This window comes from Enoplosus armatus, chromosome 17 (genome assembly GCF_043641665.1).
Source record: "Enoplosus armatus isolate fEnoArm2 chromosome 17, fEnoArm2.hap1, whole genome shotgun sequence".
NCBI lineage: Eukaryota > Metazoa > Chordata > Actinopteri > Centrarchiformes > Enoplosidae > Enoplosus > Enoplosus armatus.
In genome coordinates, this window is record NC_092196.1 from 13,614,165 (window position 1) to 13,641,757 (window position 27,593).

At 40.8% G+C, this 27,593-nt stretch overlaps 4 protein-coding genes across 11 annotated transcripts; 3 read left to right on the plus strand and 1 right to left on the minus strand.

Moving 5' to 3' along the window:
- Positions 1 to 1,903: 1,903 nt before the first annotated feature.
- Positions 1,904 to 12,073, plus strand: hgs (hepatocyte growth factor-regulated tyrosine kinase substrate). 8 transcript variants are annotated; one of them, XM_070923423.1, is made up of 20 exons: positions 1,904 to 2,028; positions 3,413 to 3,497; positions 3,639 to 3,714; positions 3,964 to 4,056; positions 5,145 to 5,268; positions 5,433 to 5,485; positions 5,682 to 5,750; positions 5,899 to 6,023; positions 7,440 to 7,551; positions 7,787 to 7,915; positions 8,008 to 8,103; positions 8,263 to 8,301; positions 8,407 to 8,574; positions 8,693 to 8,906; positions 9,006 to 9,178; positions 9,266 to 9,406; positions 9,758 to 9,941; positions 10,080 to 10,216; positions 10,322 to 10,504; positions 10,666 to 12,073. In XM_070923423.1, the coding sequence occupies exons 1-20, from the start codon at positions 1,992 to 1,994 to the stop codon at positions 10,777 to 10,779; spliced, it is 2,352 nt and encodes a 783-aa protein (XP_070779524.1). In that variant the 5' UTR covers positions 1,904 to 1,991; the 3' UTR covers positions 10,780 to 12,073. The 8 variants fall into 8 exon arrangements, with proteins under 8 accessions (XP_070779524.1, XP_070779525.1, XP_070779529.1 ...); XM_070923424.1 differs by having other exon boundaries at positions 8,696 to 8,906; XM_070923428.1 differs by having other exon boundaries at positions 7,817 to 7,915.
- A 271-nt stretch (positions 12,074 to 12,344) lies between these two features.
- On the minus strand, positions 12,345 to 13,478 carry LOC139300795 (methyltransferase-like 26 B). The gene is made up of 6 exons (XM_070923984.1): positions 13,279 to 13,478; positions 12,998 to 13,160; positions 12,844 to 12,903; positions 12,670 to 12,737; positions 12,477 to 12,555; positions 12,345 to 12,392 (listed from the first exon to the last, which is right to left on the minus strand). Exons 1-6 carry the CDS (start codon positions 13,476 to 13,478, stop codon positions 12,345 to 12,347), a joined length of 618 nt encoding a protein of 205 aa, XP_070780085.1.
- A 1,016-nt stretch (positions 13,479 to 14,494) lies between these two features.
- mrpl12 (mitochondrial ribosomal protein L12) lies at positions 14,495 to 17,885 on the plus strand. Its single transcript, XM_070923601.1, has 5 exons — positions 14,495 to 14,647; positions 15,887 to 16,085; positions 16,193 to 16,258; positions 16,354 to 16,491; positions 17,271 to 17,885. The coding sequence occupies exons 1-5, from the start codon at positions 14,589 to 14,591 to the stop codon at positions 17,385 to 17,387; spliced, it is 579 nt and encodes a 192-aa protein (XP_070779702.1). The 5' UTR covers positions 14,495 to 14,588; the 3' UTR covers positions 17,388 to 17,885.
- Positions 17,886 to 21,505: 3,620 nt separating this feature from the next.
- Positions 21,506 to 24,455, plus strand: slc25a10a (solute carrier family 25 member 10a). Its single transcript, XM_070923708.1, has 11 exons — positions 21,506 to 21,595; positions 22,205 to 22,324; positions 22,451 to 22,565; positions 22,638 to 22,686; positions 23,134 to 23,175; positions 23,299 to 23,342; positions 23,584 to 23,654; positions 23,742 to 23,834; positions 23,910 to 23,987; positions 24,175 to 24,231; positions 24,354 to 24,455. The coding sequence occupies exons 1-11, from the start codon at positions 21,506 to 21,508 to the stop codon at positions 24,453 to 24,455; spliced, it is 861 nt and encodes a 286-aa protein (XP_070779809.1).
- Positions 24,456 to 27,593: the final 3,138 nt, after the last annotated feature.

Below are 27,593 nucleotides of genomic sequence, written 5' to 3' on the forward strand. Positions count from 1 at the left end.
TTTCTTTCACAACATAAAAATGCTGATATTCCTTCACTTAACAGCGAGTACAGCAGCTCTCTTAGTGATGTCAAAGAACCTCCTACTCCTTGTCAGAGTCACAATGGACAGGAATTCACTGATGTGGCTAAAGTTTCCTTCCCTTCACCTATCTTGGATATTCCAGCTGATAATTGTATGATATTAAGTAAAAAAAAACAAACAGATCAACACGTTTGTAAAGCATGTGTGCGTGCCTATCTGTCAGTGTCTCCGTGTGTAAGCATGTAATGTGGGATGTTAGAATCCACAGTGGAAAAAGCATAATCTTTATTCATGAGACATTGTTCAGATCCCTCAGAGTCTGTGCTCCTTTAATTTTAAGTAAACGATCATCCACAGAATGTTTCAAAAACAATTTCTGTGAATTAAAACCAGAGAGAGGCTTGGAGTTTGGTTACATGCTGACATGATGCTGGATGAACTTGCTTTCTATCCGCTGTAAACAGTACATTTGATCACGCTTGCGAGGGGATGCATGGCTACTTCGGTTTTGTTTTTCTTTCTGTTCGTAACAGCAGAGGACAGAGCAACACAATGCCACTTTATAGAGCATTACAGCACCACAACAACAATGGGCACCAGTGTCCCAAGTGCCAGGTAGTGACTCATACATGACCTAAGTAGGCCTATACCAATGTCGGTAGAGTAATGCCGTGAATACAGTAAGGCAGCCTGTGCTGTTTTACTGTACAATTGTGTGAGACAAGTGCACCATTTACATTGTAAATAATCAGTGCAGTGTCTCAAAATAACTATAAAAGTAAGGTACCAACACCATACAGATTATAAGTGTACTAAAAATTGTGGAATACCACAAACCATCCACAGGGCCAAGTACACACAGCTGATTCAATGACTTGTTCAAGACACTTCAGTGAGGTTTTTAACATCATCACTCTGCTACCAGCTCACCTGAGATCTTGTTTCTATATAGGTCTGAATTTAGACCAAGAAGCCTCTGCATGAATACAAACAATAATGTTTACAGGTGAAACTGAGGTGCTGTAGATGTTTAAAAAGAGAATATGGCATCAGAGTAATACAAATGGCAGCATAAGAGTGGCATAACTCTGCAATCACTGGCTAAATGAGTAATGCTGTCCTCTTTCACCGGTCGGGTGTGGACAGAAGTGCTGCTTTGTTGGGCAAAACAAGATTTTCAGGGAGTGTTAAGTTACTCTTTAATGTTGTAGCTGATCAAAGTTTTACTTAAGTAAAAGTATTATTATTAAAAGTAAGTAGTATCAAAATTTACTTAAAGTGCCAAAAGTAAAAGTACTCAGAATATGCAGAATGGCCCATTTCAGAATAATAGATTATAATTATTGATGTGTTAATGTGTACATCACTTTAATGTTGCAGTTAGCAAAGGGGCTCATTTTAATTACTTAATATACTGCTGGGTGTCTTACAGTAATCTATAATAATACATCATAGTTTATTAGTTGTTTATATTTTATATTAATAATCTAAATCTGCAAAGTAACTACAAACTAAAGTTATCAAATAAACGTAGTGGAGTAAAAAAAGTACAATACTTACTTAACTCTGGAATGTAGTGGAGTAGTATATAAGTATAAAGTAGCATAAAATGGAAATACTTGAGTAAAAGTACTACTTCAACCATGTAGGCTAACTGTAATATAAATGTAGTGGAGTAAAAGTAATTTTTGTCCTTGTGAAATATAGTGGAAAATATGAATACTCAAGTAAAGTGCTAGTTGCTTAATTGTTCAAAATACTTGTCTTTGCATCTATCAGTCGCGAGAGGGAGAAAATCCCTGTGTTGCTGTTGTTTCCACGGCGGAAGTGGGAAGTAGGAAGAGCTGTACAGCTGTGCTCCGTGTAGCTAGCAAGGAAGCTAACAGGCTAACCTCAGCGGTGAAAATATCAAGATCCGTTGACTAAACAAGACGCCTCGACAGCTACTTTGAGACTTTAAAGCTAACATGGGGAAAGGCGGAGGTACATTTGAGAGGCTTCTGGGTAAGTTATCAACATATTTGTTAAGTTAATAGTTTATTAGCCAACTATGAGCCAAAGTGCGATGTTTTTCAGCGTATTGTTTTGACAGACGCTGGGGCTGTGGCTCTCAGGCCAGCTAATTTTAGCCTGCTAACAATTTCGCTGCTATTGTTTGGAGGCCCAGATATGCTCACTAGATTTTGCATACCCGACTAAATGGCGAATATAATCTTGTTCATCCGTCTAAGTCTAATCGAAGCTAATTACCTTATCCTTGTGTTATCTTCGTGCTATTAGCCAAAGCTAAACCAAGCTGTTGATTTTCTTTAGGTTCGTATCAGCTTCAGACGCGATAATATACCAACGTTAGCTAGTGATTCACACCATCAGTAGCTGATAATGTTACTGTATAACTGATGACATGGCTCGGCTGCCCATGAAAGCCAGGCAGCAAAGCACAACATTGTGAATTGCGTAATACTTATGACTTTTGGTGTTGTCTAGAGTCCACAACAGGTTGATTAACTGCAAGACGTGTATAATTAGCTACGATGCTAATATATTCTATGTATAGATCAACGGTACACTGAATTAGACACATTTCCTTTAAAATACAGTTGGCAAAGGTAATGTTAGAGGGCTAATTAACTTAGCTTACCATAGCACGTTCCCAGGAAAAAAATAAACTTTGTCATACCATGCAGGTGGTGTGGGTGGTTTCATGAGTCATGCTGAAAATTATGTATTAACTACTAAACTGCTTATTGAGTTTCAGTTGACATTGGTGGCTGTATAAGCCCCCAGTTGATAAACCAATCTCTGTACCTTTCTTACAGTATTTTAGTGATGGAATATTATCAAGTTTGCTGTGTGGTAATTGGAAACACAAAAATGTAGAAATATACACACCATGTAAGCATAGTATTAGGTAATGAAGTTCCTTAAATTAGATGTTGACACATCCTCAAGTTCAAGGCGTTTATCATGTCAGTTTATACTGTGCTGTAGCTGTGCATATTTCCATATTCCCAAAGATACAGTTTGTGATTATTACCACAAACCAAACAGTCAAACTAGGATCAAATGTCACTCCACTTAATAAGTAATCAGTAATAAGACAGTGTTTTGGTAATGAGTGCTGGTACAAACATGACAATTTTGAGAAAACACACATCTATATATATATATATGTATATATATATATATATATATATATATATATATATATATATATATATATAAAGCACAGACAGAGTTTTCATATAGCATGTCTATAACACGTCTAGGACTGTGATCAGGAAAGGCGGAGACTCCTTATTTTTTATGACTTGGTGGTTTGGTGTGTGGTAGATATTAGGCAGACATATATACATGTTAGAGCTTTAACCATCTGTACTAATTGCAGATAAAGCCACCAGTCAGCTGCTGCTGGAAACTGACTGGGAATCCATTCTGCAGATCTGTGATCTCATTCGACAAGGAGACGCACAGTGAGTGATTCTGCCCACTTACCTTTACATTCATACCCCTAGATGTTGAAATTGAAAGTTTATCTTTCTTTTTTTTTTGCTTTGCTCACTTAATTTATTATTGGACCTTCTTTTGAGCATTCTTTGTTTTTGTCCTTGCAGAGCTAAATATGCTATCGGGGCCATTAAGAAGAAGCTGAATGACAAAAATCCACATGTGGCCCTCTACGCACTTGAGGTAAGAAGTGTGTACCATAGAAAATGAGCTGCTAAATTATTTCTCAGCAGCTTAAAAAATACATTATAACATGTAAAAAGCACAGAATTAACTGTAAACCTACAGTTATGCTATTTTCTAGTTTGTCTATTTTGTTGTGTGTTAGTGTGCTATTTTGTTGTCTTTTTTTTTGTTGAGAAAGCTGCTTTGGTGAAATGTGTATAACATAGTTGGCATGGTGAATAATTACGTGGCCTCGACACCCTGCAGGTCCTGGAGTCAGTGGTGAAAAACTGTGGCCAGACGGTCCATGATGAGGTGGCGAGTAAACAAACTATGGAGGAACTGAAGGATTTACTCAAGGTGACCTTCGTTCTATTCATTTCTTATGATCCCGCTCTGTTTAATTTCCAATATACTGTCTTCAGTCTCATTCTTTTCAAGTTGCTACAGTTCAGTTATTTCCCCACACATGTTACAAACATACATTTGCACAAGTTTTGACTTTAGTTGTAGTCAATAAAAACGATTTTCATTGTGAAGCTGAATTTGCTGACAAAGGCACCATTTATAGAATCTGGTTTAGGGCTGCAACTAAAAATATTTTCATTATCAGTTAATCTGTCAGTTAAAGTTTTGATGAATCCACTGAGCTTTTAGTCTGTTCTCACCACAGTTTCTGAGAGGCCGAGAGCAGAAATACTTTATTGATTTCTGGGGGGAAATTAAGCAGGTAGGCAGGTGCTCCCATTCAACAATAGAAAAAGTTGCATAGAGAAATTAGGAATCTTCAGATGTGTTGTTTTGTTCAACCAGCAGCCAAAAACCCAAAGATATTCAGTTCACAATGATGTAAAACAATAGATACCTAAAATGCTGCAACCAGCTAATATTTACGACTGAAACAATCAATCAATTGCTAATTAATTTTCTCCATCTACTAATTGATTCTTCCACTAGTTTCACCTCTAATCAGGTTAAGCAATATCTGTGCAAATATGTATCAGTCCCCTGCCCTCCTCTGTCAAAGTAACATGGAAACAAGCAGTGGAAAGTTTGGAAACGGTACCCTTTTACACAGACAAGGTGATGTCTCACCTCTCTCACCCTCTCTCTTGACTCGATAAGTGCTCGCTGCATCACAGCATGAGCTAGCAGTATTTGATTGGATCCCAGCTATATCATGTGACACCAGCTCCGGCAGCCCATGCTGGTTTCCACTTCCTGATGATGTCATTGCCTTGTGACACGAGGGTTTTTTCAGACCAAAGCCTGGTACTTCCCACCTCACTTCTTGTTGTCAAACACAACGTTGTTTGATTCAGTTTGTGTTTGAAAAGCTCAGTTGTAGCAATGTTATATCGCAACAGAAATGTAGAATAGAAACTCAAAAGGGACTTAAAGCTGTAAAGACAGGTTTATTTTACTCTGTGTGGTTCTTTTACCACCAGAAACAGACGGAACCAAACGTCAGAAACAAGATCTTGTACCTGATCCAGGCGTGGGCTCACGCCTTCCGCAACGAACCCAAATATAAGGTGGTTCAAGACACCTATCAGATCATGAAAGTGGAAGGTAAGCGGACACATACTGTGATTTGTTTTCCATCAGCAATATTCAAAAAACATGGTACATTGTATTACACAGCAATTATTATGCATCATCATTGACTTCTGTTAATGTGCTGCTAGTGTCACACTATGTTTAACAGGTCTGTTTTTTCTTTTCTTTTCTCTCAGGTCATGTGTTCCCTGAGTTTAAGGAGAGTGATGCGATGTTTGCGGCTGAGAGAGTGAGATATTTTTATTTTTCCTGATGTAGAGTTAGGTTTATGAAGTGGGTGGATATGTGTAGAGTATCAGCATGCGCTGTTGCGAGTCCTGGCTCTTAAGTACTTAGAAGAGAGGATGACCATACACTAAGCTCCAGTGGTTTTTGTTGTACCACCATATCTGTAGTAATGTGTGATGTCTGTCTGCTTTGTCCAGGCCCCAGACTGGGTTGATGCTGAGGAATGCCACCGGTGCAGAGTCCAGTTTGGAGTTATGACAAGAAAGGTAGGCTGGGCGTTCTTGAAACTAGGGCACTTGGAGATTTTATGGTTTCCTCCATTCAGTTACAGGAGTGTATGTGTGTGTATGTGGAGTATATATTTATAGAGCATGTGCGGAAGTTGACCTCGATTTGTGTTCTTTGCTTTTCCAGCACCATTGTCGAGCCTGTGGACAGATTTTCTGTGGCAAGTGTTCGTCTAAGTACTCCACAATTCCCAAGTTTGGCATAGAGAAGGAGGTGCGCGTGTGCGAGCCGTGCTTTGAGCTGCTTAACAAGTGAGTCCCCAGACCTGATGATCAAACTACCAGATTTAGTGTGAATTACAGTCTCCGGGTGTGAAGTATGGTGGCTGTCAGTGCCTCTATATCTGTGTCCTGCAGTGTAGAGAACTACTTCATTAGCTGCAGCATGACACTGACATTTAAATGATTCTCAAGTTATGCTGTATACTTTGTTGTTGCGTTTATGTATGCATTGGTTTTAGATTGTTGTTATGCCTCCGCGCTGGCGATAGCCGTGGCCGAAGGCATTATGTTTTCACAATCATACGTCCCATTCTCTCAAGGCGATATCTCAGGAACGCTGTGAGGGAATAGGGAATTTCTTCAAATTTGGCACAGACATCCACTTGGACTCGAGGAGGAATTGATTAGAATTTGATGGTCAAATGTCACTGTGACCTCAAAATGACTGACAAACACGTTTTTGACCATAACTCAAGAATTGATGCGGTAATTATGACAAAATTTCCCACAGATGTTTAATGGGACACAATGATGAAGTGATGACATTTCTACCCAAAAGGTAAAAGGTCAACTTCACTGTGACATCATAATGTCCTGGAAAACACTTTTTGGTCGGACACTGAATAGGTGACACTTTTCCAAAGGTCATTGTCATTGTGATATATGAATCACAACTACAACTTGACCGGTTGGCAGAGGCATACAACTGCAGGGTGGTAATTCTAGCCTCCATGGCTTCCTGGTTTAGGGTAAAATATTTAAAAAGATTAATGCAGTACATTGTCTATACTCTTGCTCACCATTATTCATGCGTTGACCTTAATTTTGTGTAGAAATATTGCCTCATGTTCTTTGCCCTGTTTGTCTGTTGGTTAGTTAATGGTCGCAAAAACAAATTTTACTGAAATTTGGTGGAAAGTTAAACCATGGGCCAAAAATAGAACAGATTAATTTTTTAGGAAATTAGTGCAACCGTGTGGCCATTTATAATGTGTTCTATCGCGATTCTAAATGTGTTGTTTTTCATTACAACAAATTTTGAGCAGTATTTCCCACATTTTGGTACACATTAAATGTCCCTGGAAAAAATTCATATGCCATAAAATCATCCTATAACAGTTTCTGATTTAAATGAAAAGCCACTCTGAGCAATGCTGCAATACGTGATTGTATTTGACTTATAAATGGCTCTGTAGCAACATGAAAAATGACCATAATTTCGTGGTATTGAGTCTGACTTGAAATTTTGCAGTTAAACCTTTTAGAGCCTTAAGATTCACATAACTCAGCATGAGTATGTGTGTTTTGCAGCATTGACCGAGGTGTGCACTCCCTGAGCTCTGTCTTGTATTGATCTGTTTTTGGCGAGATCTTGGTGTTTCAAGCAGTATGTTCTCTTCTAATTTACAAGGTTGTTTGTCCTCCCTGATCCCTTTTCCTCACCAGCCACCCCTCCCTCTCTCCTCCACTTAGGAAAGCTGAAGGAAAAGCCCCCACCCCAGGCCCTGCCGAGCTGCCTCCTGAGTACCTGACAAGCCCGCTGTCCCAACAGTCACAGGTAAATGTTTAGGAACTATGAGTAGAAAAATTAGATGAGAAGTTGACAATCAAACTGGTCACATTTTAAATACATTTGTTGATATTGAAGAACTCCCCCTGTAGGAAAACAGACATGTATTGTACATTGTGTATTTTAATGATGCTCTTGGATTTACTCTGCTCTGTATTGGAATTGAATGGAGTTTGTAGACTCTGAATCTCTTTGGTTCCTTTCCCCTCATTGCTGCTCCCAGGATCTTACCAATGCTACGCTCTCTCACCAGATGCCCCCCAAGAGAGATGAGGCGGCACTTCAGGAGGAGGAGGAGCTGCAGCTGGCCATTGCCCTTTCTCAAAGTGAGGCTGAGGAGAAAGAGCGAATGGTGGGTTGCACAGCTGAAATCTTTGTACTCTGTATTTTTACTTCCTGTTTGTAGAGAGAAACTGATACATACCTGTGTGTTTATACTTACAGAGACAAAAGAACTCCTACTCAATGTATCCCAAAGCTGATCCCACTCCAGTGACTTCCTCAGCACCACCAGTCAGCACCCTCTACACTTCCCCTGTGGTAAGACACATTTCTCATGCTGTCTTTCTCATTGGCAAACAGAATTATTTACACTGCCAAACATTTTGTTATGATTAAAACCAGTTTCGAAGACCTGCTTATTGTTGAGCAAATCATTGAAATATGTTTTGTATAACTAACTATATATATTCTCCCCAGAACTCCTCTGCTCCATCAGCTGAAGATGTAGACCCTGAGGTACATGTGGTATCCTTCTCTTCTTCAATACCCACATTAAGGTAGACTAATGAAAATCTTACATGATGCTTATAACACTGATGGTGATATGTCACATTATTCCAGCTGGCCCGTTACCTGAACAGAACATACTGGGAGAAGAAACAGGAAGAGGCTCGTAAGAGTCCCACCCCCTCAGCCCCGGCTCCAGTGCCGTTGGCTGAGCCCCTCCCGGCAATCAGTCAGCCTGTTGAAAGCCACGTCCCTCCTGTCCAGCCAGTCAGCATAGTGGAGGTATGTTGAAACTTTGTGCTGAGAGCAGACGTTGGTAATTTTTATATCTAGCTGAACTAGAGTGGGCAGACCACAAATGACTTTCTGCGCTCTGCTTCCCTCTCGTCCCTGTCTTCAGCAGCAGTACCAGAACGGGGAGTCGGAGGAGAACCACGAGCAGTTTCTGAAGGCTCTGCAGAATGCTGTCACCACCTTCCTTAACCGCATGAAGAGCAACCACATGCGTGGGCGAAGCATCACCAACGACAGTGCTGTGCTCTCACTCTTCCAGTCCATTAACAACATGCATCCTCAGCTGTTGGACATCCTCAACCAGCTAGATGAGAAGCGATGTGAGTGTTAGCCGTGCGTGACTTTGTGTGTGCATTATGCATTTCTATCCTGCTGCGTGTCCAGTCTCTGAACTATCACGTCATGCATGTTGTCGGCAGTGTACTATGAGGGGCTGCAGGACAAGCTGGCTCAGGTGCGTGATGCTCGGGCTGCCCTCAACGCCCTTCGGGACGAACACAGAGAGAAGCTGCGTCGTGCCGCAGAGGAGGCAGAGAGACAGAGGCAGATCCAGCTGGCACAAAAACTGGAGATCATGAGGCAGAAGAAACAGGTAATGAAAGGAGGCTCTCCACTGAAAATGCAGATATTGGTACACTATTCATTACCATGCTCACAAGTGTTTGTTTTTGAACTGCAGGAGTACCTGGAGATGCAAAGACAGCTGGCCATCCAACGTCTCCAGGAGCAGGAGAAGGAGAGGCAGATGCGTCTGGAGCAGCAGAAGCACACAATCCAGATGAGAGCCCAAATGCCTGCTTTCTCCCTGCCCTACGCCCAGGTAGACACATGCGTACTCCAACCGTTCTGGTCTCATGCGGCAGTGGTCCCTGTGGCATTTTATCCCAATCACTACTGTAATTGGGATTAGCAGATTGATTGAGAGGGTAGCACATTGGTAAAATCACCCAGTGTGAATGGTTGGTATGACACATGGGCCTTTGTGGTGCAAGATGGAGAATTACTGCAATCCAGTATTAACGGGACTTTTTGTAATTCAAATCAGCAGTACATTTTGTTTTATTGTCATGGTTTTCCATTGAAATAAAATGGGGATTTAGACACCATATTAACCTCCTTATAAATCTTTGGCAATAAATGTCTGGTAATGTCTTTATGTGCTGTTACGCAGATGCAGTCTTTGCCCCCCAATGTGGCAGGAGGGGTGGTGTACCAGCCCGGTGCTCCACCCAGCTACCCAGGAACCTTCAGCCCTGCTGGTTCTGTGGAGGGTTCACCTATGCACAACATCTATATGAACCAGCCTGGGCAGACTGCACCACCACAGTACCAGGCCATGCCCGGCCCTGCCACAGGTGAGGAGGTCAACAAGAAGAAGGATAAACTGAAATAATGCTTTGATAGCTTCAGCACATTCAAGAAACATTTGACATGATACTTTAATATTTTTAAGTGTGCTCTAGTGTGTGACTGATTGTCCTCTCTTCCTCCAGATCCCAATATGGTTAATGCGTACATGTACCAGGCTGCAGGCGCCAATGGGCAGCCTGCTCCTCCTCCTGGTCAAGCTCCACCCAATACTAGTCCACCCTACTCCAACTATCAGCCCACACCCACACAGGGCTACCAGGTCTGATTGACTCCCACTTTCATTTTATGATCGCTACATAAACTACCGCCAAAATGTTTAAAGATAAGTAATCAGCCCACTAACCGTTGTCCCTCTTCTGTGCAGAATGTGGTCTCTCAGGCCCAGAGTATGCCCCCCATGTCCCAGGCTGCCCCCACTAACGGTATGGGTTACATGGGCTACCAGCCATACAACATGCAGAACATGATTTCAGCATTGCCAGGACAGGACCCCAATATGCCCCCGCAACAGCAGTACATGCCAGGCCAGCAGCCCATGTACCAACAGGTCAGCCACTTATCATTTCTTCCTTTGCTAGCAGATGTTAGCAGTAAGAAAACATGGTAAAGACTTTTCAACATACTGTGTTGAATTATCTAAGCTGTCTTCCAGGCTGAGACAATAACATCTCCTCACTAATCTTACTTCTACTGTTCCTTTCTTGCTAGGTGGCTCCCCCTGGTGGCCCGCAGCAGCAGCAGCCTCCACAGCAGCAGCAGCAGCCGCAAGCCCTTCAGGCTGTGCCAGGCAGTGCAGAGGCACAGCTCATCTCCTTCGACTGAAAGCCCCCACGCTGCAGGGTCTGACACACTACACCCTCTCTCCTCCCTCTGGTCTTTCCCCTCACTCTCTGGACTCTGAGGATGCCCTCCGGAAACACACACACGCCTCCCACCTCCACCTTGCTGTGATGTTGTGGCAATGTAAAATATTGTGATGATGTTGCAGAACTGTTGCTCTCCTTGCCTTTCCCCCCACTGACGTGTGGGAATGCGGGGTGAAGCTGCAGGAGAGAGCACCATAACCCTGACCCTTCCACCCTCTTCCTCCCTCTTTCCAGCTGATATGTATGTAGTATTTCCTTATTAAAAGAATAACTGAAGCTCAGAAATAGTCAGTGGTATTAAAAGTTAAAAATGAATAAGAAAAATGTGATAATAATTGAGGAGTAAAAAAGACAAGACACAACCATCCTTTGTCTCGTATTTTTCTAAAGCAAAATTTGCATGTTAAATTTTAGTTATTTTCTGGAATGGAAGTGAATTATTGCAACCTATCGTAACAGTTTGAGAGACATCTGTATGTGCTGTTTAAGAGGTTGTGGGGATAAAGAGTGATGTCTAGGGAGAGAAAGCACAGTCAAAAAGTCCTGAAATAAATGGCACTAACTCACATTTCCCATCAGGTTCACAGTTTGCCATTCCAGCTTGTAATATTCAGTTCTCTCATGCACACACAAACCAGGGTCATCTTTTCTTGTTTTTGGCATTTATATGTTTGGAATGTTGTGTGTCTTCATGTAGTTTCTTAAATGATGAAACACATTGCAGGGATTGTACATTGTGGGAGGAAAGTTAGAAACTCTAACTGGGTGGTTGTTTAATCATCAATTAATATACTTTCATAGATGAAATCATTGAAATTACACAACTACTGATCATAAAATATACATATTAAAGCAGTGCAACAACTCTAATAGCATCCTGCATCCCTTTTATTAAAATGAGTTGTGTTGCCGATCGTAAAGTACCGTCACAAGACAAGACTGACAGAAGCATAAAACCATAAACAATAATTAACTGCAAATGGCCTCCAGGCACCCCACCCCGTGTGCATTTGTTTGTAACTGTCACAAGTGGGCAGTTGTTTTTTCTAAAGTATACTTGGCTCTCCAGAAATGAGGAAATGCTTGCAGAGCGAACATGACGTGTCGCATGTATGTATCTCAGACACCCAATCAGTGATTTCTGTAACCTTCAGTTTCCATCTGTGAATCTCTTTATTCCATCATACTGATCTGTCTGACTTTAAAGTAATTTTAAAATTATATTTAATAAATATCTGGTTCTTATTGTCCACTTGCTTCACTTACTTGGTTTCTTTTTTGATAACCTTCCAAAGGATTTGAAAAGAAAGACATGTACGGTATGATGACTTTTATTCATGTTAAGACAGTTTTCCTTGTCGCATTCATACATGTTTCAACAAGAGGGGTTTTAATCTTTGAGTAAAGGCCATAATATTACATTGATGCGTGATATGATGAAATGCGCTTAAACATATAACTTTATATTGCGCATAAGTATACAAAGAAGAGAGTTTTTCTTCTTTGTGCAGTTTGGCTTCTTTAAAGTTTTCTGAAGATGAGGCATTTGTAGCATTCTTCCATCTCAACCTGGAGATGCAAAACCATACAGGTAGAAAAGCTGTATTGTTGTCATTACCAAGTAGTTACTCAAAGCTACAGTATGTGGCTCACCATCCTCTCCAGACGCATCCCGTTCCCATAGGCCAGCTGTCTCAGCACATCAATGTCTGGAAGACCCCACTCTGGATTTCTGTGTAAAAGCATAAATAAGTCTATTTACACCCCACCAGCAGAGCTTCACCAGACACATGCTGTTGTCATGTTGGAGGATGTTGTGTACTAGAGAAAATAAACGCCCGCTCACATTTTTCGGAGCTCTTCATCCAGGTGTTCATTACAACTTGGTGTGATGGTGCCATTAATAGCATACACCTGGAACATGTTTAAGATTTGGAAAGGTGTTAGTTTTTAAAGCCTGTTGTGCAATGCCTTTTCACTTGACACTATTTTGAGTGGATAATACATTTAATGAACATACCCCATATGTTAACAAAATCCCATTTTGCCTGAGGATCTGACCGGCTCCATTGAAAACACCCTTGGAAAATTATATATTTTTATTTTAACACATATGAAACAGGTACTGGCACATTTTGATCATTTAGAAATATCACAAACATAACCAGACCTACCTGTGCTGTCTTGAAGGAGCTGTATTGCAGTAAATTAATGGCAACAATAACATCACAGGAGTTGCGAGGATGGCCTGCCCATTTCTCCCACGGTTCGCTGGCATCCAGGTGGACAGGCTGCAGCACAGTCTTTACATGGGTTGCAGCAATGTATGCCTTAATACTGTAAGTATGAAGTTTACTGTCAAACACTTGACTGTATGGCTGCTGTAGAGCCATTCATTTGAGGTTGTTACATGTAAGACAGCATAACTATATCCATCCTTCTACAAGACACAAACCTGTCCCGAGATTCTTCTTTGATGTCTGATGGCTGCCAGGTAACAAAGGGCATCTTCTGGGCAAAGCGTACGACATGCTGTCCAGTTCCAGAGCCCAGCTCCAAGGCCAACAGCTGCCTGTGGGACTGGTCCTCCAGCACGTCTTCAAGCACTGAACACAGATCCTCCCAGTTCCTCTCTGCCTGAGGAGACAGCAGCATGGTCTGGGGGGGGAAGCAGAAGGATGTGTCACTATATCATCTTGTACCTTGTATTTCCAGTCTGTGCATTGATTTTCTTTCTCAGAGAATCCCTCTCACCTTCCCTTGTGCTGGTTGACTGAGACTAGCAGGAAAATGGCACATTGGTGGAGGCTGGATGTGGTGGATGACTGTAACAGCAGATGGGTACAGAGATTACCTGGCTAAGAGGATTCCCTGTGCTCCTCCCCAGTGGCCAGACCTGGTACAGGACAGGTAGGACAAACACATAAGTACATTTGCTCAAGTGCTTTAGTACAAATTTGAGGTACCTGTACTTGAGTATTTCCATTTTATGCAGCTTCTACTCCACCACATCTCAGAGGAAAGTATTGTACTTTTTACTCCAGTATATTTGTCTGACAGCTTTAGTTACTTGTTATTTTTTCAGATTACAATTTTCCATACCTGTCCAGTGAAAATCTCCAAATGAGGTGATTTTTTTAATTACATTTTTCTGATAAACTGAAGGATGAAGTGTTCCTTCATAGGCTGAGAAAATACACCTACTTCTTAAATTAAATAAACTATTTAGCTGAAAATGCATTGTCACAAAGCCGAAAACAGGTCTGTTTTCTTAACACAAAAGTTTTTAGAGATATGTGGTTATCACAGGACAAACATATGATTATCTTATAGGATATGATACACTGCTGTAGGTTAAACTAACTGTATATAAATTAGTTAAAATGAAGACAACCTAAAACAACTACAGCAGTAAAATGCAACATACACTGATAGGGGACCATTGTTATGCATTATGAGTATTTTTACTTTTACAACTATATTGTGTGATAATATCTGTTACCATTGGTACTAACTGTGAATTCCCGCTAAAGAACTAATATTATATCCGTATCAGCACTATTCCCATTTATTTATTTATTTATTTATTTTTGGTCCCTTATGGGCTCCCATAGGTTTTCTAACAGTTCACGCAATGCATTGTGGGTAGGTCAGAAGCCGAGAGGACGCCATGTGCTTTTGAGACAGGGGGACTGGAAGGAGACAGACTTGGCTTGTTTTCTATCAGGGACACCGGGATAAACTGCTCCAGTTAACAGAGTTAGCATGTACTGCACCAGACGCTGCCTCCGGACCGCGCTGCGGGCTGCGGCGACCACGCACCGGTACGTAACGTCTGCTGAGCGGGCAACAGTCAGTCACGTAAGACCGGGGCAGTAGTAACGGTGCATCAGAGTCTGGCTGTCTGCTTCTTCAAGGGCAGACAGCCTGTGACTTCTGACTGTTATTTCGGTTGTAAGACAGGCTGTTGTCGCTGTAGCTCGTGTAAATACAGAACATGTGTTTCATCCGCAGTCTGAAGGGAGGTTCATGTTTTACGGCTGTGCGTCAAGTGTTAGCTAACGTTAGCTTGGTAACTTTAGCCAGCAGTAACTGAACCTTTACGGGCTTCAACTTGATCGCGATCCCCTGCATTTATGCATTTATTCTCATGAGAAACACTTTGTCCCCGTCTTTAGTTTGGGTCGTAAAAACCTGATGTAGCAGCTGTGAGAGGATTTCCTCCAGTAAGCAGCTATGTTTCTGACAGCCAAGGTCACACTCGTGTAACTGCAAATTCAGGTTTTTGCTTGTCAAATAACCACAAGCTGCATCTCTTAATTTGTTGTTGTGTCGTTGTACTCTGAGCAAAGTTGAGACCATAAATATGAACTACAGTTAATATGTTAAACCAGACCTGACAGTACAGTACAACAAAGCAGTCATCCCAGAGCAGTGGTTCCCATCCGGGTGGGGAACCCCCGCCCCCCGAAGAGTCGTAGGGGTCACAGGGTGGTTAGCTGCATAGAAAAACAATAAACGCTAAAAACAATTTAGGTTTGTTTTGGCAGACTTTCTTCTAAAACTTTGCTTTTATGAGGACTTAAACTATCAAGTCCTTCATTCATTTTCATGTAATCTGCTGATTATTCTCTTGATTTACCTAATTACCTAATTATGGCTTCATTGTTTTGACCGATCACCAGTCAAGATGGTAAGATATCAACTTCACTATCTCGCAAAGACACAGAAAAGCAAGAAATCCTCACAATTGAGAAGCTGGAACCAGGGAATGTTTGGTATTTTTGCTCGAAAGAAAAGAGTCAGAGATTAATCCTGTATCAAAATAGTTGATTGCAGATTAAATAATCAATGGTTTGATGTATTGTTACAATCATTTTACCTCTTCAGCCTCCTAAAAGTATTCAGTCTCGATCAGTAAAGATGCATTTAAGATGCCAGCTGAAGTCAGATGTGAGCTGCAGATGTGTATACACGGTGTCTTGTATCTTGAGCTCTGAGGACCACAGGACCAGGACCAGACACAGTCAGCCATTTAGCTAAGCCATTTCCAATTTTTCCAGGCAACAGCTTCAGCGGCCGGCTCCATCCCTGTGTGCTCTCAGACTTCTGAAGACCAGTCCAGCCACCCACTCAGATGCCATCGCCACCCCTCCACTAGACGGAGCACCCAAACAGTATTCCCCCAAAATCCAGCAGCTCGTCAATGACATAGCCAGCCTCACTTTATTAGAGGTGTCGGACCTCAATGAGCTCCTCAAGGTTTGTGGAAATGTCCCGAAACGCAGAATCTCAACCACAATACGCTGCCAATACGTGTCAGATAGAGACTGTTGTGATCCATCTGTGGTGTCATGTTTTTGTTGCAGAAAACTCTGAACATTCAGGATGTTGGGATGATGCCGATGGCTGCGTCAGCTTTACCTGCAGCTCAGGTGAGTGCTTTGTATACAATATAACTTTATCTGCTACCACACCATCATAAACTACAACTTCTAAAATGACTTCACTTCTTTCTGATTGAAACTAGGCCACAGAAGAGGAGGAGGCACCGGCCAAGAAAGAACAGACTCACTTCACAGTCAAATTGACAGAATTAAAAGCAGCTGAAAAAGTGAAACTTATAAAGGAAGTGAAGAACTGCATCCAAGGCTTGAATCTGGTGCAGGTAAGTCTCATCATTAGTTAAAAGTACCCTGTGGAGCTTTTTTTGACCACTAGTAGCGCTAAGGAGCAATGTCTGCTGATTGACAGTCGGTGCCAAGAAATGCAGCAAGGCACCAATGTAGGCAAGGAGGAGGACTGCAAGTTAGCAAACATGGATTTAGAATATTGGCTTTGCAAGTACAAATACATTTAACATATTTATTAGACCTCAAGGATGCACACAATGAGAGAAACTTTGTTCTCCACAGGGCACATTTTACATTAAGTACTTTCTGCTGATACACTCCATCCAGTATTTAATCACATTATACAGCTGCACAGAACCTAAAATAGACCTACAATAATATATGACAGGTGTGAAGCTCTGCATAAAGAAAAGTCTTTATCACAGCTTTCCTGTTAGTGGTCTTTTTTTATGCAAGATTTTAAATCCCATACTGATTGTTGCTTGCTTTTCTCACTATTACATGCTGTTGCTTTTAATCTGTTGGTGCTGCTTCATAGTTCAGCCACATGTGACACTGCATTGTGAAGTTGGAACAGGTTACACTGTTTTCTTATTGAGTTTGTTATGGTGTCAATGACAGCTGACATACTCTATCTATATGAGCACCGTAGTAATAAACAAAAGATTTTAGCGTGCTTATAAGTAATATTGGTCTCTTTAAACATGTACATGATCGGTGTGTATACAGATTTTAGGACAGCATCCCAGCTCCTGTTTTCACATATTTGGTAATTTCACTAAATGTTGTTTTTTCTCTGTCGTTCCTAAACCAGGCTAAGAAACTAGTGGAGTCTCTTCCACAGGAAATCCGAGCCAACGTATCCAAAGAGGAGGCAGAGAAACTGAAAGCAGCCCTGGAGGCAGCAGGCGGCACCGTGGTGTTGGAGTAGATCTGTGTGGCTGCCTGCCCATCCGTTCTCCACCATTTTGCTGCTCATACACTTCAACCTTCATCCTATTGTTATTATTTTTTTTTTTACATGACAAAGAGGAGGATCCCGGGAGAAAAGGAAACAAAGAAATGCCTTCTGACACTAATACTGTCTCTTAACAGCGTCAGGCGGGGCGGTACAATCTCTAGACTGAACTTTCCAGGCACTACAGCCTGCACACACGTCCGCCTCGCTGTTTCCTTGTCCATTTGTCTGCTCATGTGTCTGTCTGATACTTACAGAAACACTGGCCTTGGTGCCAAGTAAGTCACTTGGCCATTCTGTGTGTGTATGTTAAACTAGTCACAGAAGGAAAGATCATGGTGTAGGGACATGGTTACCACTCCCTTTGTTGAAGAACACCAGATACTGTATCTAGTTCAGGGGATGGCAGGGCTGAGTCCTCATATTGATTATAGAATTGTTATTACTGTGATTAAAGTTGAAATATCCATATTTTCCCTTCTTTTATGTGTTCTTGTGGTTATAATGTATACATATACGGTAGATTGCGTCCTGCTTTACTGCTGCTGGCCACTAGAGGTCATAAGGTCTCTTTTAATCACCTCAGTCAGGATGAGGGAAGACATTTGAATCACATTTTGTTCCTGTGTCAACTTAGAAATGTGTCATGCTGATTTAACTTTGACATCAACAGAAGCCAGTTGCTGTCCTGGAAGACAGGAAATCAGTTTCAAATAATTTATGCTTTGGAAAGATTCAGTATATGCCATTTATAGTTGGACTAACACATAAAACAAACAGTTTTAAGCATATACAGTAAACTCATGCAAATTTGCAGGGAACCATGTTTATCTCAAATCCCCAAAATATAAACTTTAAGCAGCCGTTAATATTTTGAATACAGGATGGCTGCACATTAAACTCAATGTGTCAGGGGACTGCCGGAAATCTACAGCACACATCAGCAGGTTAAAAGGTACACGTGAGTTCATCACAGACAAACATCTGACTTGTCATAGTTGGAAAAGCACAGGTCCAGGACCCTGAAACTGAAGCAGCTAAATGGAATTCATCATTACTTTTGTTACCTACACGTGTTTTTCCTACCGTGACTGTCAAATATCTTCTGTGAAAGAAAGGACTGCCAGTCATCATTTCAAAACAACACTGAAATAAATACATCAGCATCCATTTAAAGGCCCTGTACACCCACACAAGTGATTTTACATATTTTGATGAGAACTCTTAGGATTATTGGCTTGACTGACATTTCGCTCACTCTCCTGTTGAACAAGATACACCTTTATCATCTCTATGACTACATGCATTTTATACATGATAATAATTACAGATTCACTCCACCCTCCTTCAACCAGAGATCTAATTAGCCAGAATAACTGAAAACAGCTGTGTGGGTCTGCAGGGCCCTTATGTTGGCTTACTGAGACATGAACATTTTTCCAACATACTGTTAAGAGCTATAATTTTTGTGATCTGTTAAAATGTTTGTGGATATGGAAGTGTTTTGTGATGAACTCAGTGAACCCTTTGACCTGACTGTAGATTGCCACCAGGTGGTGTATGTAGTCTGTCCTCAAGGTTGTGTTTGACACTTCATTTAAATTTGCCTTGAAAAAGACAAAAGGTGTGGGTGAAATGCTGAAAAATGAAATCTTAGCGTGCAGCCATCCTCCCTCATAAAAATGTTTGGTGTGCATCTGTCAGATACCTCATGCTGATTAAGTCATTGCAGTTAATCTATAAATTAATATCTTTTGAATGCTGTTTCAGGAGTTCAGGAGCTCAAAGGGGAATCTGGTGTATTTTTGGGGATAGGAGACATTTAGAAAGCCCTGCATGGTTTCAGCCTTTCCTTTTGCTGTGACACTACTTTATCAGTAGGGGGGTTGTATTTCCTATTTTTTTAAGTAGGCTAATAGGATTAAATTCTTATTAGGTCCACATAGACACCATATGGGTTACATTTTGAGTTTCATCATTAGCCCATATGAGAATAGATTCAGAATCAACCCAGGGCTCATTTTACATGGGTTTAAAATACACGTCAATTCTTGCACCCTCCTAGATTACACCTACCTACATTCATCAGCTCATGTAGCATATTTTAACTATAGGCTACTATATTTATTGTGCCTTGATTAATTGTCTATTTTAATTTAGATGTCAGTAAATATAAACCTCAACCTGTTCCTGAGGATTTTACCAAAGCAACAAAAATGTACACTTTTTGTTAGAGGTTCTGTTAGAGGATGACTAAAAGACTTTCAAAAAGCCACCTCCTGCATCCTGTGCATTTGCTAAAGCTGTTCCCTTTTTGAGGCTTCATTGCATGTTTTGCCTAAATTGCCAGGCAGCTGAGAAAGAGAATGATAGATGGATCGGAGTGAGGAGGAGATGACAGGCAGCAAAACTCTCAGGCTGAATCAAAACTGCTATGTGGTGCACACGTCAGTCAACTCCCTCAAGAGACAGAAACCAGGGGAAATTACATAGGAATACATTTAGTCCTCCCTCAGGGACAATAAACACCATGAATATTACATAGGAATAGTAAAATACATTTTTATGCAATGACAGTAAAATGGACACATGAAAAATGGACAACGCAATTGGAAATGCTCAAATTCAAAGGTTAAATGCAAAATTTGAATCACCAAATATGGCAAACTGGCATTAAAAATGCAAATGGAGTTGGAAATACATTTCTATTAAATGTTTAAATACAAATCAGAATCAGAAATACTTTATTGATCCCCGAGGGGAAATTAGACAAATATATAAATGAAATAATGCATTACAAAAAGAAAGCATTTTAAGTAAATTAGAAATTTAGAAAAAAACCATTTGAAGACGAGGAGAGAGGATGGCAAGTGGAAGTCATGAATGGCTTATCATCCATTTACTTCAAACTCCAATTCAGTCCTGGAAAAATAGATAGAATAATGTGCTGTAAAGGAAACCCTGCTGTGTTACTGATGATGACAGTTTCAGGCTGCTTTGTCGTGTTGAGACAGTAACTTGGGTCACTGCAGGAAGGCGGCACATGAGATCAAATCCAATTACAAATCAAAAAATCAAAATGCATATAAAACTACATGCAATATGTGCAGGTAATTTAGAGAAACATCCACAGGCGACTATCTGGCAGAGAAATCCAAAAATGCAGAATATCAAATTAGGCACACTTGAAAATGCGTCTTATTCTCTGGTAATGTCTGGACTAAAGACAGGCACAGGACAGGAACCTGATTCAGAATACTAACCATCACTAGGTGTCATTAGTGTCATTACACGTGTCTGCATGTGTCAGATCCTGCAGCAGTGAGTGTTTGCTCGTGTCTTGTCTTTGCTCTGACTTGTTGAGGCGGTATCCAGTTACCCTTTCTGTCATCTGTCATGAGCCCCCCCCCCTCCCTCTGAGTCAGCACACGCAGGGCAGCGCCAGGCGGCTCATTCATACCACTGCTGCAGCTCTCATTTAAAATCATGTCATGCTTCAGAAACAAAACAGACACTTGGGCTTTAGAAACTTCCATAAAACGTAAAGATTACTTCGTAACAGTCGTTCAAACTCTTGAGCTTAACTGAATAAGAGCGGAGGCATGCAGAGTGTGTTTGCTGTTATGTGACCCTGACACTGGATGGTATAATGGGCAAGTAGCAGCTATTCTTAACAAATATTTGTTTGAACTTCATGACCTTTGATCTGTGTGAGTTGAATCCTGGGATGCTGGCATACCACATTCACAAAACTACAGCAGCAGTCACGCTAACTTACTATTTTTATATTGGTCACGTACACTTCCTCCCACAAACCAGCTGGCACAGAAAGATGGAGTAAGACTCTGCACTCACTCCACTGGACAAGTTAATCCAAAATGTCCAGCTCTTTCTGAGAGACAAAAACACAGATTTACACAAAGGACACTTGCACTAGACTTTGTCTATTGTGCATTTAATATGAACAGCGTCCGACCATCGACGGCAGTGTTGAAGGAAAAGGATGAAGAGAGCAGCCTTGGACAAAGTTGTCCCAGCAACCTTTAAGAAGCAGACACTTTGCCTCCTTCTTTTGGACTTTCACTAACAACATGAAGGAGAATCGCACTTCTCGTTGGTATTTTGGTGGCGTCTCCTCCAGCGCAGCCGCCTGTTTAACACACCCACTGGATTTAATTAAGGTAAAATACAAAGCTAATTGATTCTTTTTTATTTAACTACCATTGTAGCACATTTTTCCCTTTAAGAAATTAAGCAAACTATCCAGTTAGGCCCTCATTGATCTGTCTGGGGTGTTTCTCACATGTGCCTCTGGATTGCATTGTGGAAAATGGTAATAAAATTATGTTCTTTGAAGGTTTATTATGCCCTCTTTTCCTGTTGACGCTGACTTTCGGAGGAGCAAGCTGTTTCATGGCGCTGATTCCATTTACCCAATTTCCTAAATTGCCTTGATTATGACAATCAATAGGCTTGTTTGGGTGCTTTGAAGTGCATAAAATGATGACAGAAACATCTTTAGCACAGGTCTACCTGTTCAATTTTGTATTTCCTACAGCTATTATCCAGCTATTGAATTGATTTTCTTTAAAATCGTCTGTGGTGATGTTTGGAGCAGGCTGCAGACGTTACCTCTCAGTCTGAATATCACCTTTAAGTTAGATTGTGTTTTCTTGATGCACACTGGCACCTGCTTCAGACAGGAAGAGGATTTGGTGACGTCTACTGCCACTTTGCACATGTGCAGGCACTCTCAGTAAAAGTGTGACAGAGCATGTGATCATTTCCAGGTGCACTTACAGACACAGCAGGAGGTGAGGATGAGGATGATCGGGATGACCGTTAACGTGGTGAGGAGGGAAGGTTACCTGACTCTCTACAGTGGCCTCAGTGCGTCCCTCTGCCGACAGGTGGAAAACCACACACACACACACACACACACACACACACACACACACACACACACACACACACTCATTAAATCATTCGCTCGCTGTACATTTCCATGGAGAGATTTCTTTCTTCCTGTCTCCTAGATGACATATTCTTTGTCACGGTTCGCCATTTATGAGACTGTCAGAGACAAGATGACCAGAGAAAATAAAGGTCTCATGCCTTTCTACCAGAAAGTCCTGCTTGGTGCCGTTGGAGGTTTGTGTTGTGACAGTATTTGGCATGTTAGTTTATATTTTACTTTATTACTTAATGCATTTTCTCTGTCAGGGTTTGCAGGTGGTTTCATTGGGACCCCAGCTGACGTGGTGAATGTCCGGTGAGTCTAGTGGATTATGTATTATTAAGGAAGAGATTCTGTGTGTTTTTAAAAATTGTTTATACGATAACTTAACTCTTTCACCAGGTAGAAGTCACAACCTGGACTTTCACTTTTATCATAATGGGAAGCACAATACTCTGCGATGGAGAGCCCAAATCTAATGTAAAAAAGTAGCGAACAATGACTAAATCAAGGATGCTGTAATCCTACTAAAGTAAGAGAGTATTTCCCTCTCTTTTAAATTTTCATGTAGGGAAAATACCAAGTAGTACTGCAATGCGAAAGTCTTTAGATTTGATGTCACTTCCTGGAGAAGCTACAACCTTTTGTGCTGCACCATTCAGGTTTAATAGGTCTGTTTTCACAGCTAAGATAATCACTATGAAGGTTACTTATCCTGACAGTTAATTAGCTTTGAAATATTTAAATCTCTCATCTGTGCAGAATGCAGAATGATGTCAAGTTGCCGGCAGAGCTCAGGAGAAAGTGAGTAACAATAGAAAAAAGGGGAACATCCTGTACAGATCTTTTTATGTACAGAAAACTGTCTGTGGTCACTCGTAGTTACATGCAAATCACCACATTGTGAGGTTTCTTTTCTTCTACCAGTTATGCTCATGCGCTAGATGGACTGTTGCGTGTTTGGAAGGAGGGTAAGACTCATAAACACTTTCTTACATTACAGCTGAAGTTTGATTCCTTCATACTGACAAATGACTTGAAAACAGCTCTAAAGTTGCAAAAAGGGATCAATTTATCATATATACATGTGAAAAATGTTTCTTCAGAAGTTTTTAGCCATGTGTAGGCACGTTTTCCCATGTGACGTGACTGAGGACCTTATATCCAAGAACAAACCTTTTCACAAGCTCCATTCTGCTGATTAATTGGTAGAGGGATTGAGGAAACTGTTCTCTGGTGCTACAGTGGCGTCTACTAGAGGTGCACTGGTCTCTGTCGGACAGGTAAAGACCTCTGCGTTATACAACTATTAAATCTCAAAATGCCACTGTATTATTTGGCAGTATGTGTGCATTTTGCCCCCCCTGCAGCTGTCTTGTTACGACCAGTCCAAGCAGTTGGTTCTGGCTGCTGGTTACCTGACTGACAGCGTCTTCACTCACTTCCTGGCCAGTGTGTTTGCGGTAAGTCACTCACCTGTCATTGTTTATATAATATATAATATATAAATAAGACACCTTTTCTCCTTTTCTACACAGGGGGGGTGTGCTACAATCCTGTGCCAACCACTTGATGTTGTTAAAACAAGACTAATGAACTCAAAACAGGAATATGGGGTGAGTTTGTACAATACATGCTGTTTCTCTGTATACTTTTATCTTTTCCTGGACCGCAGGGTTAAGGTTACCTGGGGAATCTCTCGTGGTCTCCCTCTCATCACTCTGACTTCTATGTTTTATTCATGGACTGTGGGGAGAATTACACAGCTTGACATGTCTCAGTTTTTGTGTCTCCTTGTTGCAGGGTGTGTTTCACTGCCTAACAGAAACAGCAAAACTGGGCCCAAAGGCATTTTACAAGGTTGATGTCACTGTTAATAACACAAAGAAATTATGTTCTACACTGTTCCTTCCTGTCAAAAGCATGACTCTTCTTCTTCTCGTCTTGTCACTCACTGAAATAATGATGTGATTTGTGTCCAGGGTCTTGTTCCTGCAGCCATACGTCTCATCCCTCACACTGTCTTCACCTTCATGTTCCTCGAACAACTGAGGCGGCATTTCGGTGCCGTGGTTGTCACCTGAGAGGAAGAAAGTGATTCCACTCCACTCCACTAGATACCACTATTAACAAGAACCAAGAGGAAGTCACGTACCAATGTACGTCTAAAGATCCATTTTCTCATTCAAGTGACTCATGCATTATCACACAACGGAAAGAAATGTGATGTATGTATCAGGTTGTGTTAAGTTTTAATGTTAAAACAGTTCATCACTGTGGCCCACTTCCTGTGATGAACTGTACAACTATAAATCTGACATGTGGGTTGTGAAAAGAAGATTTAGAGTTTTGTGAAGAGGAAACTGCCAGACAATTAAACTTTTAATACTTACTTTAATACTTCTTTCCCCTCTGGGTGTTATATTTGTACCAGACCCGTCAAGATTATTTATTAGGTGCACTTAGGTAAATGCTGTAGGTTATGACAGTGAAAACAAGACTGATTTGATTAATAAAACAATCTCTGCTTATCTGCTTGTGGGCCTCGGCCTTGTTGATAATTTGTCTCTTTGCTCAGTTATCATGTCTCCTCTCTCTTGAACAGGAATGCTTAAACTGGCTGGTTCAGCGTGTACTAGAGTGAACAAAAGCTCCCAATTAGGAACACTTTATTACAATATGACTGTGCTTTCATGAGGACAATCAGCAGCTTTTGAAACATTGTGGGGGCTTGTGAAACAATGTTCATCTGAAGTTACACGTTTTGAGACTCTGAAGAGTTGTGAATCTTGGTTCAGTAGCAGCGTGTGGGTTTGAGGCTTCTTATATTGTTCCAGGTATTATTTTCCAAGTATTACAACAATCCATGATGTTCAGTTTTAAAAGACACCTGATATTTCTCCATGTCCTGCGGTTGACTTAATGTCAATATCGATGTCGGTATTTGAGCGATGATGATTGTCTTCAGGGTCAAACTCGTGACAGCTCTACTTTTGAGGCTTCTTTCTCTGATGTGAGAAAAGTTTCTGACTGTAATCCAGCCTGCTGAATGACAGATATCAACAAGACATTAATGTATACGGGGAAGAATATAATTGAAAGATAATGTGACTTTGTTGGTTACAGTTTGGGACTCTCGAGTTGTTAAAGGACAGGTGACATAACCCTGTTAAACTTGTGCAAGAAAATCATTTAATGGCGAGACAGTTATCATCTGTGGTTGTCATGGAGCTCACTGAGAGAGCAGCATGATGACGTAGGTTGGTAATGACATATAATGTGCCGTATAAGAACCGTGCGTATGTCTCCTCCTCTTTCAGTGTGTGTCCTGCTTTGCTTTGTGGTGAAGCCACAGACGCAGGTTATAGTTTCCTCTTTATCAGGCACTCTATCACTGACTGACCACTGTGCTGGAAAACATCCACTGGGGGATGCAGTTAAAGATTTGAATGACACACACAAAGAGGAGAAAGAGACCTTACACTTTGGTTTGAAGCAGAGAACTGACAGAGTTTTGAGATTTCAAACTGGGATAATTGTTAAACCAGATGTTGCGGGTTCAAAATTGATTTCCAGCTGTGAGCTTTTACCTGATTGGATGCTCACTGTGTATATGAACAAACTGTTTTGAGCATTGTTGAGTTTTTTATTTCCTACCAGCCACTCCCTTGAAGTCATCTGACAGCGTCGGAGTCTCTGTGAAGGTCTTATCAAACAGAGCACATTCCTGTCTCACAGAGAAACATGGCCTGTGCAGATACAAGACTAAAGAGAGTGTGTTGACAAACTGTTTGAAGAAAAACATGCAAAGGATTGGAAGGCATTCCATTTTCATGGGAGCATTAACAAAGTTACTGTTCCACAGTTATGATAGTAAACACTGATGAGATATTTGCCTCCTGATAGAAAATCAACATCTGGGTTTTTTTTGCAGTTTTTCTTTTTCTTTTTCTTCTGATGCTATTTGAGACCAAAAGTTCTGTAAAATATTTTGGCTGAATTTTGAGAATTGCATAGTTTTTTTTGCCAGTAGGAATGTTGTCATTTTCGCCCCCTAAAAAAATCTTAGGTGAGAAGCCATTTTTAGGGTTCAATATCTTCAGACATATAATTCCTAGAGCCATGAAACAGATCCAAATGATTGAAAGGCATATTTTCTATTACACAATCGGTGGTTTTGTGGCCCCCAAACAGTCCCCCGAAGTATATACAGTACATATGGACGTTTCCATATTTCCAGCTAAAAATACAGTGTTTGACTGATGTGTCACCACATTTCAGGGGCTCAGAAAGCTAAAATATTGAAAATGCTTGTCTTAATGCTGCTACTTGAATCAGGATCCGGTAATGATATTTAATTAACTATTTTAGACCTGAAGCCTTTTTATATAAATGAATTATATAAATGAATGAAGTAGCCTTTCACGATTTAAACTGACATCTTTTTAAACAATCATGAAAGTTATCCTCTTCAAACTCTTCTGCAGCCCATAAAAGGGAAACATATGCTGAGAAGACAATGTTTACTCAAACCGAGTCTGTCCTCAACATTCCCCATCCATCAATAAATGTTTATTATGTTAATTATTACATTGAGAGTCATTTGCATCCATGTTGTAAAATGAATGAGCATGTAAAATGTTTTTCAACACATCTCTGGTCTAATAAATCTGTATCCCACACCATCGGCATGCACCTGTTTAATGCAATAAAGATTTATTTAATTGCATTACATTTCCACATTCTCATGGTTGTGTGATGAGAACCAATGAGACAGCACTGATTAATGCTGGTCCTTATCCTACAAGCCTTTTCACTTGTAATGTTAAAAGTGAAACATACCGATTGAAAATACAAACAATAAAGCATCTAATCCCTGCCTTGTTTGCCAAGTTAAGCAGCTAAACAGTGTTATGGAAGAACAAGATAACTGTCTGATCTTACATTTTCATTATCATACTTAAAACACTAACTTACTCTAAAGAAAGCTGTTTCTTTATTTCCACGTCTTCTCCAATAATGGATCCTCAACTAGAGAGGATGCTGACTTTTTTTGCAAGGGACATGCCGACTTAGCCTTAGTCTTTTCGCACAATATCTTGTATGTAGCCTTCAAGTATTTAAAAACCCTTTACAGGGTTCTAGGTTTTACAGGAAACATTTAAAAGTCAGCCGGAGACAGCGATGGTTACCAGCTAGAAATGAGGTTTTGTCATTTTAAG